General features: G+C 34.7%; 1 protein-coding gene across 2 annotated transcripts in view; it reads left to right on the forward strand.

The window, feature by feature from the left end:
* The window catches only part of NCAM2 (neural cell adhesion molecule 2), a 482,218-nt gene that overhangs the window by 370,282 nt on the left and 95,758 nt on the right, over positions 1 to 16,178 (forward strand). For both annotated transcript variants that reach the window (XM_070597896.1, XM_070597897.1), the window contains exon 12: positions 13,671 to 13,844. In XM_070597896.1, the coding sequence (XP_070453997.1) occupies positions 13,671 to 13,844 (174 nt within the window). The remainder of the gene's footprint in view (positions 1 to 13,670; positions 13,845 to 16,178) is intronic.

A 16,178-nucleotide genomic window follows, 5' to 3' on the forward strand; every position in this document is an offset into this window, starting at 1 on the left:
GTCCTTAGAAAATTAATCTCAGTGAAAATCATGGGAAGTAGACTGTCCACATTTAGACTTATGAATGAACCATTATACAATCAAATTAAATTCTAGAAAAATGAAATGTACTGAGTCATATCAAAATTCATTGATAATACATTGAAGTGAAGTGTCAACTGTACTGATAAGAAGCATTCTCTACTCGTATTAAGTCCAAGCCTTAGGTAATTAGGCAAATTTTCTTTTAGTTAGTATGAATTTTTTATAAATAATAACTAGATATATGATCAATGTATATATATAATTATATTAGTACTGATGCACTATTAACATTACTTTTATAAATGATGCATTTTTATGTCTACTAGATAAAACTTGATAAATGACCAGAATTTTTTGAGTTTTTAACAATTCTAAATTCTAGAAAAATTATGAAAAATAAAGCATTATATTGATGAGATTTAAACAATCTTATTAAATTCACAGGAAATATTTAGTGTCTGTGCACCTTCATATGTCACGTTTCTTACTGTAACATTTTTCATTGAGAAGTATATTTGATACCTATCCTTCTAATGAACATATAAAATTACTGGATTTCCCCTTTGCCCAGCCATAATAAAAAATAGAAAATGTGCATTCAAGCTAAGATTTAGAATGTTATTGGAAATATCTCTTGAATACTGCAATTCTCTTAATTTTCCAAAATTTTGTAACAAATACATGCCTAATATTTGTTTCAGATAAAATAGATCCAACTGAAATTATACTAAGAATATAAAAATGAATTAGACATTGAGCCTTAGATGGGAAACATATATTTAAATATCAACATTTATACATATCATTCCTTTGATAAGACCCCTTTATTTAATGCTTACAGAATTTAGTTTTTCCAGCAGAATTCAAACACTGAAAGTGCACCGTGATTTAAAATAAAATATGAGAAATATTATATAGAAATTTAAATATATCAAAATACATGTACATGTCACTGTTCAATGTTTCATTAGCCTATTTAACCTAGTAGAAAGTCAAGATCATTTAGCATATGCTGTTTTATGCTGTACCATTACTTTGATTTCAAAGAGCAATAAATTAAAACAGCCAAAATTTAGCATGAAATTATGTGCTATACATTTAGTGAAAAAAATAATTTTTTAACTTCCTTTGTTTTAAAAAATCTTTTCTTCCTCCTTCTTTTCCTTCCTTGTTTTCTTCCCTTTTTTCACTTCCTGAATAATTTACTTGTACATCTGAGCAAGGTAGGCATCTGTGTGCAGGTGGGGTGGAGCACAGCACTCTGACATGGGGTGTCAGACCCTAAGGAGAGTGAATGGAGTGAAGGGGGGCTTCAGTGGTCCAGTGTGGGGTATTGGAGCCCAAGAAGGGTGAAAAGGATGTCCACATGCCCAGACAGGAACAGCAACCCAGAGGAGAGTGTTGGAATCTGATCAGTATAAGGAGGGGTTCAAATGACCGGCAGGGGGTCAGGTGAAGGCAGTGATGGATGATTCATTTCTACAAGAGCATAGATAACGTTAGTAAATATGTAAAGTACAATACAAGATAATTGTCTCACCTTTGGGGAAGTACAGATAGAGAAAGGACAAAAACTAGAATGACCCTGTGGTAATGGTTGGGTATAGGAGGTATCTGTGTGAACTCTAGTTTTAACGTATGAGATGGATATAGATAGAAGAAAAGAGGTAAAGGATTGTGTGTGTGTGTGTGTGTGTGTGTGTGTTCGGCCATTTCTACAAGGAGCTTCCTTTAACCAGGAATGTTAGAAAACAATTTCTGAGCTAGTTATATCCGCTGAGAGGACTTGGGAGCTGTGAAGAGCATAGAGCATATCTGGCAGCCAGATCTTGGTTTCTAAAGACCATTCTTCACTAAAAGTAACCAGTGCTCCTTGTAAAAATGGCTGCTTCTAGGAGTGGGACAGAGAACCTGCAAGATAAGCCTGGGTCAGTGCATTGTGCTAGAAAAAGAGGAAATTAAAAAAAAAGATAGGGACGTGTCAAAAACATCCATAAACCAACTTTAACAAATATCATAATGCAAATTAATTCACCAAAGGAGCATCAATGTTTGCTAAGGCAGGTATGTGAAAGTTAGATGAAAAAAAAATTAGAAATAGCCTTAAAGTACCTATCCCCAAATTATTAATTAATTACGATAAGAAAAATATTAACTTTAAAGTTGATAAACCAAGCAGATTTCATTTTAATTGTGATCAAAGTTAACATCACTGGTAATGAGAAGATTAAACTTGGGTTCTATCAGACAGAGGCAACGAGAAGAACGCAAAATAATTATTGTGATATTCCTACCACAAATGCATAGTCAGAATCTAGTATGAGGAAATACAAGACAAATCCAGATGGAGGGACCATCTACAAAATAACTAGCCTTCAAAGTGTCAACGCCATGCAAACCGAGGAATGATTAAGGAAACTTTCTAGCCTAAAGGACAGTAAAGAAAAATAAACAAATAACAAATGCTATGTATGCATCTTTTGTTATAAATGACATTATTGGGCTGATAGGTAAATTTTGATTGTGGTTTTTGGATTACATAGCAATTCAGTTGTTTTATAGATCTTATGTGGGAGAATGTTTTATTGTAGTAAATAAATGCTAAACTTGGCATCATGTCAACTTACTCTAAATGGTTCAGATTAAAAAGAAAAGTTCTATGTGTTATTCTTTCAAATTTTCTATAAATAATGAAATTATTTTAAAAGAAAGAAGAATAAAAGGCAGGAAATTAAGGCCAACAAACAAATATGCATAAGATAGAGAAGCTTTGGAAAGCAACATAACTTGTGAACATGGGTAACATTCTTGATAAAAATCATCCATATCTTTTTTGTGTGTGCATACATAGTTTGATATGTAATCTTGTAAGTAGTTTTAAAATATAAAAAGGACATTTTTGCATATTAAGTAATCATTTATTCACAGACAACTGGGATTTTCAAATATGTAGGTATAATTTTTACACTAAATATAGCAAGTTATTAAGACATCTCTTTTAAATCTCTTAATAAATACGATGATAGCATTGTTTTTAAACAGTGGACTTACAGTCTTTATTCAGTAACAGTGTAACTATAACAGGATATAGAAATAGGCATATAGATGCGACTTATGAGCTGGACATTACACCTCCATGCGTCCCACTTGTTTTGCCATTATCTCTGCTGGGAAAGATCAGCTTGATAAAGTTCTAACCAGAAAACAGATAGGAGTGATTAGCTAAGTTGAATCATGAGCAGTCATCTCTATAATTCTCACAGTACCTCAACGAAGTACATGAGATATTATTTATACGTATCTTACAGAGGAAAGAAACATTTACAAATTAGGAAATACTATATAAAAACACACTTTGCTATGATGATGATGATTTAAACAACGAGTAAGATAAAATATTGGCTAGATCAAAGGGCTCCTATGAGTAAAACTCATCCTGAGGGCAGCATCTCTTTTTGTGGTACCATTTCCTACATGTAATTTTAATGATTCAAGTCCTTTTTTTCAACTCTATTTTTGTTTACATTCTCAGAACTAATATCAAGGAATCTATGGTTGTTCATTTCTCAAATGATTTTTTTAATAAAAGATATTTAGCTGTGCTTGGATTAAATCAGGAAAAGTGAACAAAGTCTTTCTATGAAACCCTGGCTTCATGTTCATGAGCAAGAGTTGGTCCAGTCCTCTTTGACCTATTTTTCATCTTTAGAAAATTCAAATAAATACTTTTTTATATAATTTTATGGAAAATTTAAGATATTTCACAGATGTGTTTGATAACTGATTTTGTTAACTTTTTTACCACAATGTCAAATACAAATAAAATTAGAGACAGAGACAGACAGACATCATTATATTTAACATTTAACTCTGAACTTTTCATGTTAAACTGCAGTACAATGATTTCATCTTTGCTTCATTAATTGACACACTTTTCTGATAAAGTCACCTCCTCCTGGGAAGTTTTAGGGGAGGGACACTGCTGTAATCTGTCATAAGAGAACACTTCCAGCCCTGGGAATGGGTGCCTCATTCCTGACGGGGGTTTCAGGGTCCCACTGCAGTCATTCCAAGATATACCTGATAAACTGTTGTGAGGGCTAAGCCACGAAACACATTCAAAGCAGGAGTACGTGGCATGTACCCAACACATGTTAGCTAGCTACTAGTATGGCCAAATTAGTGTTCCCATTGGTTGCTTTTCTTTTGGGTAGAAATCAGTTTGCTGATGTCTCTTTAGACATAGTGCAAGCATTGTATACCAAAGCATAGTAAAATCAGATAATAGGATAATGACCTCACTTATTCTGGACACTATATTTCTATTAAATAATACAAAATTTCATGCGATTTTGCTGCTTTTTTCCTTCTAGTGTCTTGTCCTACATCTTTTTCACAAAAACTCCTATTAAGTGGTTCTTCTGTGCTTCGCTTCACAGTTGATTTCTTTCTTTTTTAACCTCAGTTCAGGACTCTGTACTTAACCCTATTAAATCTCATCTTGCCAGTTTGGGCTCTTTTTTTTTAACCTACTGAGACCCTCTCAAAATCCAATGTTTTTGTTCTCTTTCCAAGATTAATTTAATTCATAAATACCACGAAGTGGTCATCTGGATTTTCACCTCAGTCTTAGATAAGTGTAGACAAGTCATTTTTGGGACGGAGATCTACACACGGGTGCAGCTGGATCAGTTGAGCAGAATTCTGTAGCTAGGGAATGAGAGTCAATCTACATGTCCTTGTACTCAAACTGCATTTTGTCCTGACCCTGGTTCCCTAACACTGCAAAGCAGCTTAAAACTAGTTCATTTGGAAACACACTTTCTTCAACTAAACGTAGTGTCAGCTTTCTCTTACACGATCAGTTTTATGATCTAGCCTGGAAAAGTCTATATCTCGCTCTTTTTTTTTCCCAGAAACTGTGAGACAAACTTTTATTTGTATTCAGACACTACTTATGCCATCCCCTGAAATTTCTAATTCCCTAAAACTTTTTTAAAAAGGAAGTTAGGATAGCTTAATGGTATTTTTAAGGAATCCACGTTTGCATTAATGCCTAATCATTTGTTAATTCACTCACTCAGCATACGTATAGTGAGGTTCTAGTAGGTGCCAGGTATTGTTCTAGATCTTGGGAATCTGAAGATTAATAATGCATGGCACCTGATCTTTACAAATAAGTTAAGGAGTACAAAAGATAAGGATTGCAATAAAAGTGTGAATCAAATGCTTGGGAATATACGACGGGATTCTGACTGGAATTCTTGGGGAAGGCTTCAAATAGGTATCAACTTTTGAGTTGAGTCTGAAAGAGAGAGTAGAAACAGGTCCAATGAAGAAGAAAGGGAAAGATGGACAGAATCAAGATGAGTAGAAAAAAAGTACAATGCTGTGAATAGCTGTGGACTGTAAAGAGATGAGCATTGGAGGACTGGAGGGCTTATCGTATGAGGGGATCAATGGTGATGATGTGAATAGAAAGGTAGTGAGAGATCAAATTATGGACCTCTTTAAAAACATTCATCATGTCTGCATTCTGTTACATTATATATACAGCAAGGAAAATTTGCAGCTTTGAGTCATAAAGCAGCGTGATTCATTTATCCTGGAACGACTATCTTGGTAGAATTGTAGAAACTGAGTTCAACATAGCATAGGGTATAGGGCAATTGTCAATTTCCATGCTTCTCAAAATAGCCCAAAATATATAAATGTAAAATCAAACATTCTAAAGTAATGTCCACTGTTCCAGAAAACAAGGGAATATGTTCTGGTCAAGAAACTCACAGTCATCCTTGAATTGACTTGTTTACTCAGACAATAGACCCAACCCTTTCACAAGTCCTGTTGACTCTATCATCAAAGTGTTTCCAGAATTTCATTGTTCTCGTGAAATCAAGCTCTGGATTCTAGTCATTTTTGTTTGTTTGTTTGGTTTCGTTTTGCTTTTCATGTGGATTGTTGAAAACATTTCTAAACTAGCCTCTCTGCTTTGGCCTTTGCCACCCTAGAGTTTAGTTTAAATAAAAGATCAACAGGGCTTCTTACTACTAAAAGAAATTAAAGCATAATTCTCTTCTACATATACATATATATATATATATATATATATATCAGGCAAATGGATTGCTTTTCTTTTGGTCTAGTGGGTATCAATTTTAAAAACAAGTAAGCTCTTTTCTTTTTTGGCCTCAGTGGAAAATAATTCCTTCTATTCTAAAAAAATCATTTTGCCCTGTAAATCCTCTGGCTATGGCATCATTTCTTCACTCTCTTCTCCTCTCTTAGTAAATAAAGTTCACAAAAGAATTGACTATATTTGCTATATCTAATTACTTTCCTTTCATCCTGTCACAAACTTTTCCAGGCAGGTTTTTGCCTTCACTGCTCTGTAAAACCTGATATTATCTAGGCATCCATTGACTTTCTCTTGCTCAATCCAGTGGTATAGTCTCAGTCCCCACACTTATTGATTTAGCAGCACAATATTATGAAGTTCATCACTTTTTTCCTCCCTGAATCATCTCCCTAGCCCCCAACTAAACTAGTATGGCGCATGCTTTTCTGGTTTTTGTCTTACCTAATTGTTCATTCCTTCTCCATCTCTTTTGCTAGTTGTTCCACATGTTTCTGACCTTTTAAAAGCACTGTGCCTCAGTTTTGGAATCTCTTTTTTGTTTTATCTACTCTCATGCCCTTGCTATTCTTCTAAATTCTTATGGATTTAAATGCTACCCATACTCTAAGAACTCCAAAATACTTCTTCACCTTGGATCTTTTCCCTAAATGCTCTACTTTTATCCAACTGCTCAATTCCTTCTTCACTTAAATGTTCTCTAGCCAATGCCAATATCCAAATGTCCAGATATCAAAAGCTAATTTCCTATATTCACCTCTACATATCTTCCTTTGTAATTCTTTCCTATGTCAGTAAATGGCACTGTCTCTATCCAGATGTTCTGGTCAAGAAACTCACAGTCATCCTTGAATTGACTTGTTTACTCAGACAATAGACCCAACCCTTTCACAAGTCCTGTTGACTCTATCATCAAAGTGTTTCCAGAATTTCATTGTTCTCGTGAAATCAAGCTCTGGATTCTAGTCATTTTTGTTTGTTTGTTTGGTTTCGTTTTGCTTTTCATGTGGATTGTTGCATACATTTCTAAACTAGCCTCTCTGCTTTGGCCTTTGCCACCCTAGAGTTTAGTTTAAATAAAAGATCAACAGGGCTTCTTACTACTAAAAAAATTAAAGCATAATTCTCTTCTACACAAAGCATTTCTGTGGCTTACTGTTTTGATCAGAAATGAAGCTATAGTAGTTATAAAGGCTATCAGACTTCACAAGGTTCCCCTCCCAACCTCCACCCCAACTGGCCTTCTCTGAACACGATCTCCTTTCCCCCACCTTGGTCGTGCCGCTATCCGCAGATTTCCCTAATTCTTTAAACACGCAAGGCATTATTTCATCTTTGTATTTCCTATTTTCTCTCTCTTGCATTTTCATATAAATCATTTTCTTCTCCTTTAAGTCCTTGGTCAAAAATTCCTTTTTTTAGCAAAGATATTCTTGTCCACCTAATTGAAAATTACAACACTTTAAGGCTCCTCCCTATCCCCGCCTAGACTATCTCCCTTCCCTGATTAATTTTTCATCACAGTATTTATAATAAATAATTTATGTATTATAATTACTTTTATGTAATTGGAACATAACCTCCACAGAAGGAGTGATTGCTGTCTCAAGTTTACCCCAGAACATAGAAAATTGCCTGGCTCATAGTAGATTTAGATGAGTTTGAATGTATAAAGGATTCAGTGTGTTTTATTTGATTTGCTTATGAGTCATCGTTGATACTCTCAACTAATAATATGGATATGGGAGTCCATGACTGGTGAGAAGGGTCAAGACTTGGGTATGTTTGAGGAAATAATTTCCGTTGATACTTCAGGAGTAAATGAGCACTTCAATGGAGGACATTTGAGGTGAGAATGATATAATCAAGGACAGATCCCTGTAGTACTTCATTTTAATTGATAATTTAAAAGTATATAAACAAATAAAATTTAAAAAAATTATATATAACAAGTGTAATTGCTTGTGAGGAGAAAATTTTAAACATATGTTGTCAAATGCTGTGGAAATATCAATAGCAGAATGATTTGTATTTGGCAATTGGAGAAAGCCAGATGGGTAGTGAAATGAGAAAAAATTTATAGCATTTGAGATGTAATGCCGATTGGCTATAATGTTAGATTAGCTCACAGTTGAAATAGGAAAAATATATAGAGAATCTTATTGGAAATAAGGTGGCCACTCAGAGCAGAAATAGGTGAAACCCATCTCAGCATAGTCCCTAAGGTGGGTGCAGTTGATAATGACACTCTGCATATTTGGGTTTTACTAAACTTAAGAAGTTCAATCCTTTATCTAACAATTCCCTTAATATTTGGATCTTTTATCAGATGGAGATTAATGAAGAAACTGAGCATGAAAAATTTTAATGTAGAAAGTCGGGTGGTCATGAAAGTATTAGAAGGGCAGAGGAAAGGGAAGACAAGAGATAGCCACCAGTTTTGTGGCTTCAAGGTCAAAATACCACAGGTGAGGTCCAAGACCAAGTCTACAACTGCTAACCAGAGGTCAGGAAGCCCATCTGCCAAGTTACCTCTCTGCTGACATCACAGCCACCCTGCACCAGAAACTGTGTGACTGGACTGTGGAATAAGTCCAGCTCTAAGCATCATTCACATCTGCAGGTCCTCTTGTCCATACGCACCTTTTCAGAAAAGTGGGAATGACATTCACACTCCTTGAGTGCCTCCATGGAACTTAGAATCATAGCAGCAAGTGAGTCTGGGAAATGCAGACTCCTTATGATAAAGGAGTCTTTATCACTCCTTATGATAAAGGGTGTAGCTTACATGATAGCAATTGATGTGGATGGTCAATAGAAAATATCTAGGATAGGGTTTAAAACAATATCCTGGAATAATAATTCACTTAAATACTTCCACTTAAAGGAAACTTTACAAATATCAAACTCTTCCAATTGATCTAAGTTTAGCAATACCACATCCTCATCTGTGGGGTAACAGCTGAGTCAGGGTCTCTGAACTAAATTTTAGTTGCCAGTTTCCCAACATTGTAGGAAACCAAATTCTCAGAAGAAATAAAGATGCTGGGGCAGAAATTAGGAACAACATATTCAAACAGAATGACAGGGAAACAAAAGAAGAGTTTGTTACCTGAGAAGAGAGTAGGATTGCAGAATGTTTGTTGTTTGCAGGATCTTTCTAGTTCATGGTATTCGGACAGAGAAGAAAAAGAGACTAAAAACCCAAATGAGAAGAAAAGAGAAGAGATAGGCTTTCTGATGATGCAGTACTCTGCAGAACAGTTCAAGAACTGCCATTCAGAGATGGAGGGCTTAGCCTTGGAAAAGAGCAGGGTACACTTCCATTATAGGTTCATCCAGAGGTGATAGGGCACAATTTGAGTGACCTTGCTTGATGAGATCCATTTTCCCTTTCATATTGAATCTATTATTTGCTGAGAATTGATGCAATTGAGGAAGAGAGTGTGAAGAACTAAAACACATACACACACATACAACTCATCCATTTTGCTGTTGTCTTCAGCGTATTATACTCTTAGCTTATTCTAAAGCCGGAGGAAATATTGTTTTGTAATTCTGTGATTCGTCTTCCTTTTGAAATTTTATTAAAAATTTTACTCATCCAAGATCTGCTTTGCAGTCACATTATATTTATTAGTTCCTTTCCTTTTCTTCCACATGAGTATTTTGGGACATATACCTTCAGAATTTTACTTTATAGAAAGTATCTTCACTTTGGGATTCTTTTTTGTTTGACAGAGGAACATATTTGACGGACTATTCTGAATTTGTTTCCAGACCTCTATGTGTATATCTGATTATTGCCCTCTTCTCTTTCCATGAGGCTTCATGCACTTCCCCTTTACTTGCTAGTTACTCTTTATTTAATTGTATTCTTATATTTTATCAGAATTAAAGTCAGAGGAGGAACTCCTCCCATTGTTCCTCTACCTGTTACAAGATAAAATTATTACCAAGGCTGACTTTTTATAAGTTTTAGTATTTATGCTTTGATTGAACTATAACTTTAGGCGTTTGTATAAATATCAGCATGTTTATCAACATTATTTATACACTAGCAGCCATTTTAAAGAAAGGATAAGTCAAAATAATATTAGTGAATGTCCAGTGATTTATATCCATCAACTTATCCTCAGAACAACAACTTTAAGGTTGGTATTGTTGTTACCATTTTACTTCTGTGGAAACTAATACCCAACCAGTTTAATTTGCTGAGGGTCATGCAACAACTCCAAAGATTGTTTCTATCTGACTCCTAGATCATAGCACCAATTCTTTGCTGTTAGACACAGCATGCATTACTAAATTGAACCTCAATATTGTATCCATTACCTTCCGTTTGACTAAAATGTTGATAGATGTCAATGGATACACAATAATGTCACAGAAGGAGTATGGTTATCAGGGAGAGATAGCAAAATTACAATGACTCATATTTACTAAGTGCTTAGTATATTTCAGGTAAGTACTCTACATTACTTGATGCTCAGAACAAGCATAGCTGTGGGTATTATTCTAATCTCCATTTTAGAGAAAAAAATACCAATGATTGAAAAGATTAAGGCATTTATTTGTCTAAGATTGCAGTTGACAAAAGTAGCAAGGCCAGACTTTGGATCCATAGATTCTGATGATATGTATCCAGGCTCTTAATTCCAGTACTAGACTGGTACTAATAGAGGTGAAAAGAAAGGGTATGTAAACAAATATGTGTTTGCACAATTGTCGTTATTTTTATTCATTCAGTGATGAGTGGCATTCATTAATTATTGAGATAGAAGGTGCTAGGAAGTAGTTTATAAAATTATGCTAACAATGAGAGGAGCATTGTGTATAGAAGTCAATATGCACAAGCCTCATTTGAAACATTGAGCTGTGTTTGATAGTCTTTCACACTATGACCCTCTGTTTGCATACACCCATTGAGGTTAGATAACTCAAGATCTTGAAAGGCAGATTGCAAAGTTTAAGCTTGATATTGTAAAGAGGAGAAAGCTCCTGAATATCCTCCTCAGGGAAGTGACGTGATTAAAGTGGTGCTTTAGAAAGATTGATTTTGCATTTATGCACCATATGGATTGAAATTTGGTGGGATGTCCAATAGAAAAGGAAGCTGAGAGCCACTAATGGCAGTACAGGCAGAGGCAGATAGGGCCTGGGCTTGGGAGTTAAAGTGGACACAGGAAGGACGAGATGGATACAAGAATTATAATGCAGGAAAGATGAAAATAACTTCCTGACTAATTGTAATTATGTAAGAGATAGACTCAAGGATGAATGTGATTATAAAACAATTGAGAGGATGGAGAGAAGAATTAGAGATTCTAGGCATATCAGACACTATTCACTTGGACATGTTCTGTGTCTTTGTATGCTATTTTTAATTACTAAAATATTTAATTTATCATAAATTTCCTGAGGACTAAGTATATTCCAGTCATTTTTCTCAATGTTACATGTACATCTGTATGGATGCATGTATAAGCATGTAATAGTTTAGTAGTCAGTAGGTGGTTGGATGTATAAAATCATAATGTAAAAAAAAAAAAACGTTTAGGAAGATGCTAGAGATGCAAGTCATAAGCATGTTTTTCCATTTGGTCAGGTAACAGAAATAAGAAGCCAACAGGATATAAATATAGACAAAAAGCCAGGATAAGAGTGAACAGGTCTGAAAATAGACTCTGTGCCTAGAAAAAGATACCCACTGGCCCATGTTTTGGCGATGATACCTTTGCACTAAGAAAAAACAGGCTATATCTCAGTAGGTGTACCATGTTGAGGCATCCAGCTTAACCAATGGTACGTACCTCTATGAACAGGGTAAGAACCGAGGACCATGTGCATGCCCTATGGTCAAAGGTAGGAGCCCATGAGGAGCCACAGCTCTCCCTCCTCCCCCAGTACTTGGGACCTTTCCTTGTGAAATGTGTCCTCAGACAGAAGATTATAATTGCTGTGATGCCCTACTTAGACCTAGCTGACATTAGAGAGTCACTCAGCTTGTTTTTTTACCTCCTCTGCTAACTTTACATCAAACCTAAAGACGAAAAGAACCTACAGTTATAACCTATGAATTAAAGAAACATGAAAACCATGATAATCTTTATGTATAACAGCTTAAATAGACTATTTAGATAATTTAAAATTTTTATTTCCAGATAAGATTTTAATAGCAATTTGACTTTGGGTGCATCAGTATTCTGCACATTTATTTCCAAACCTTAGAGTTATAACATAATGCATTTCATAGGATCTCAAGTAATTTACAGTCACTAATTAGAGCTGTAATGCAGTGTTGCATTTCTTTGCCTTACTCACATCCAAAAGGCCATAAACCCACCCTCCTGGCTCTTGCCTAGTACTATTTATAAGGCATATTTTTATCTGATCTGCATTATTCTCTTTAAACTCTAGTAAATAAGGCATTTGACTTTTGACAAGCATTGGAGATATTTATATGAATGTTTATTATATCAGAAGAGAAGTTTACATTTACTGCATTATTCTTAATCAAGTTCTTTGTTTGTTTTTGTAAAGTTAATTCCAGAGATGAAATTATATATTTATTTATACATTTATAGAATATATAATATATGCATATAATTTACAGGTTATATGTAAATTTCCAAACATCATGATAATTGCAAATGTAATATTGAAAAGAAAGAGAGAGAGATCGAGACACAGACAAGGGTACAGATGGATTCCTTTAAAGTTTAGCATGCCTCTAACTCTTCATGTTTTTGGAGCAGGGGTTTCATTGATTCCCTCATTGAGACTTTTCTTCTCTCTCATTTTCTCCTCTTTGCTGTTCAGCCTTTCAGATAATTCTTTGTAAAGTTTTGTATACTAGAAAAGAAAATAAAGTTCCACCCAGGATATCTTGTTGAGCTTGAAATAATGTGAGTAATACAAAATAGGAAAAATTTGATACAAAAACACACACAAGAAAGATTTTATAGTGATTTTTAAATATAGGAGTAAAACAGGTATCTCAGCTAAAGGTTTATTTTAATTAAATAATACATAGATGAAATTAAAACAGATAGCTTGAAGTTTTATTTGGAACATAATGACATTTTTTATAAACTTCACATTTAATAAAATTTTTATTTCTTCTTATATTTTAATTATACCTGCATTCTTTCTCTGTCTCTCTCTCTCTTTCATACACACACACACACACACACGCTTGTTTTCCTTGAATGTAAATAGAATGTTTATATTGTATAGAAAAGGGAGAAGTAAAATTATTCTTTAAATGAATGAAATTTAATATTGAATATTTCACTCTTTACTTGTTATGGTAATAAAGACTAACTAGTGTATAGTTCCTAACAATTTGAAGAGATCATTCAGCGGTTTATGGAAGCTTTGTAATTCAAACATATTGTGACAAAGGTAGGGAGTTTCTTTTCTTCCTAATTCTCAGAGCACCATAAGTCTTAATAATGGCTGTCCACATTACCTGGGTTATATTTCCTTTGTTTTTGATCCTTTGTAGATGTGCCATCCAGTCCCTATGGAGTGAAGATTATAGAGCTGTCACAGACCACAGCCAAGGTTTCATTCAACAAGCCCGACTCCCATGGAGGTGTGCCTATCCATCACTATCAAGTAGATGTCAAAGAAGTGGCTTCAGAAACCTGGAAAATAGTACGCTCCCATGGAGTTCAAAGTGAGTCAATGATTTCAAAGTGTGTTGGTTCATTCAGGCTGATCTTCAATATGCCTGTGTCAACAGCTTTTTATTTTCCTTCAACGTGTACATTTTTTCTTTAATAAGGTAGTGTTGGGAAGATATTTCCACTGCCCTATTCTTCTTGACAATAACTTTAATAACGGAAAAGTTTCTATCTTTAGTAATGATGTAAGAGTTTAGCAAAATCCCGAAAGTTCAATTTGATGGAAAAAAATTAATATTTGAAATTTGAGTGGTGGAAAAACAATTGCAAAATGTTAGATTTGATGGCAGAATATTCTAAAAGATATTGTTTTTCACTTATTAATAACATTTCTTCCTTACGTAGATGTGAAAGTCATACTGTAAAATGCAGATGTCTTATATATGTTTTCAGGAAGCCAGCTATAAAAATTCATCTTGTCTACTAAAATTTATTTCAAAGTGGTGTTTCGAGGGGCTGGCCCAGTGGCACAGTGGTTAAGTTCACACGTTCTGCTTCGGCGGCCTGGGGTTCACCGGTTCAGATCCCGGGTATGGACATGGCTCTGCTTGTTAAGCCATGCTGAGGCAGGCGTCCCACATATAAAGTAGAGGAAGATGGGCATGGATGATAGCTCAGGGCCAATCTTCCTCAGTAAAAAGACGAGGATTAACAGCAAATGTAGCTCAGGGCTAATCTTCCTCCTCCTCAAAAAAAATGGTGTTTTGAAAACTCAACATTTTACTACCAATCATGGCATTTTCGGTAATAGAATTAGCTAATTCTGAGAAGTTAAACAATTTACAGCACTTCTTTTCACTTATGTAGAATTTCATCATGTAGTGAAAATGTGATTTGTTTTCTCATTAAAAGGAAAAGAAAGTAAAGTAGGAAATAATAATAAATTACCAGTTGGACTCTGTTGGTTGGGACATAGAAGTCTGTTGAGTGACCCAAAAAAACAGTACAAGATAGTAAGGAAATCATTGCTTCATAGTATCCCTCCTCTGCTTGCCTTGTCTTGCTCTTAACACAAATGGTGTAAGGATTCTATAAAAGACATGAACCTTCCTGTGAAGAATTATCCTGGTGGACAATGGAAACAGAACAGATAAAATCATTCTGGGCTCACCTGTGTGAACACATGCTTGTTCAGTTTTTACTGAGAATAACTACAGGTTTTTAATAGAAGTGTCAGAAATATTATTCGTCATTAATTATTTACCACATGCTTCAAATAATGCCGCCAAACAGGTCAGCTCTTATAATGATGAGAGATTTTGGATAGGCAACGTTTTCGTGCACATGTTCTGTACTTCAGGAGAGAAGATTTATAAAGATAGTGCCCAGAAAGAATGAGTGAGTGAGTTCAAGGACTCTAGTAAAAGAAATTATTATCCCAGATGCAGGAATGATATTCTTTTAAGAGAGAAAAAGCAAGAGAGGGTGAAAGGTAAGAGACAAAAAGAGAAAATGAATTATTTCTGACAAGGCAGAATGCTAGAAGTGGGTGCTCAAGCACAACCATGAAAGAAAAGTAATGTTAATTCCAAACATTATAAAAATCAAACTTGGCACAATAATACTGCCCCACCACAGCCGTCCACCCTCAGGGAGAAGGTTAACAGATTTTTCCAAGACTTCTTACAAAGTTGCAACATCATGGAGAATTTATGATGGCTTTAATCTGGCCAAGTCAATCAAGTTCAAAAACTTGACTTTGTACCCCAATCTCAGAAGCAGATTTCCATGCTTATAAAGTTAATATATAATAACAATAACAAAGAACATTTGTTAATTTACAATGAGAAATCACTGTCCCAGAAATTAAACATTCAGTGTATATATGAATGTATATATACATCTTTACCTGTGGGTAAATTATGTAGGAAAAAAACATGAGTCAGAAACTTGTTGAGTGAGCCATGAATATCAATAAAGGAGGTTACATGAAAAGAATGTTTACTGCCCTCAGACCAGGACAGCTTAAAGCTTGCCAATGAGACCAAAATGTTCAAAGTTCTATGGCTAGGGTTTTTCAATTTCACGTGAGGAAAATATCTCCATTGATACTTTTTTTTTTCTGTTTCCATGGCTTACTCTTCTTTAATATGTACATTAAATCAGGTTACAGTCCTATGACCAAACCATTGCATGATCTCAACTCAGTGTCATACAAACGTGACTGTTAAAATCTAAATACTGCTTTCACGGATTCTTTTTGAATCTCTCTTTCTGTTATCTAACATCTTTGGCAAATAGTCTGTGGTCATCTTCAAGTACAAATACATGCAGTTGAGTCCTGCATAGTCTAAAATTTAAGAAGTCCAATTTAGCACTCACATTTT

The sequence above is a fragment of the Equus przewalskii genome, chromosome 27 (genome assembly GCF_037783145.1).
Source record: "Equus przewalskii isolate Varuska chromosome 27, EquPr2, whole genome shotgun sequence".
In the NCBI taxonomy this organism is placed as follows: Eukaryota; Metazoa; Chordata; class Mammalia; order Perissodactyla; family Equidae; genus Equus; species Equus przewalskii.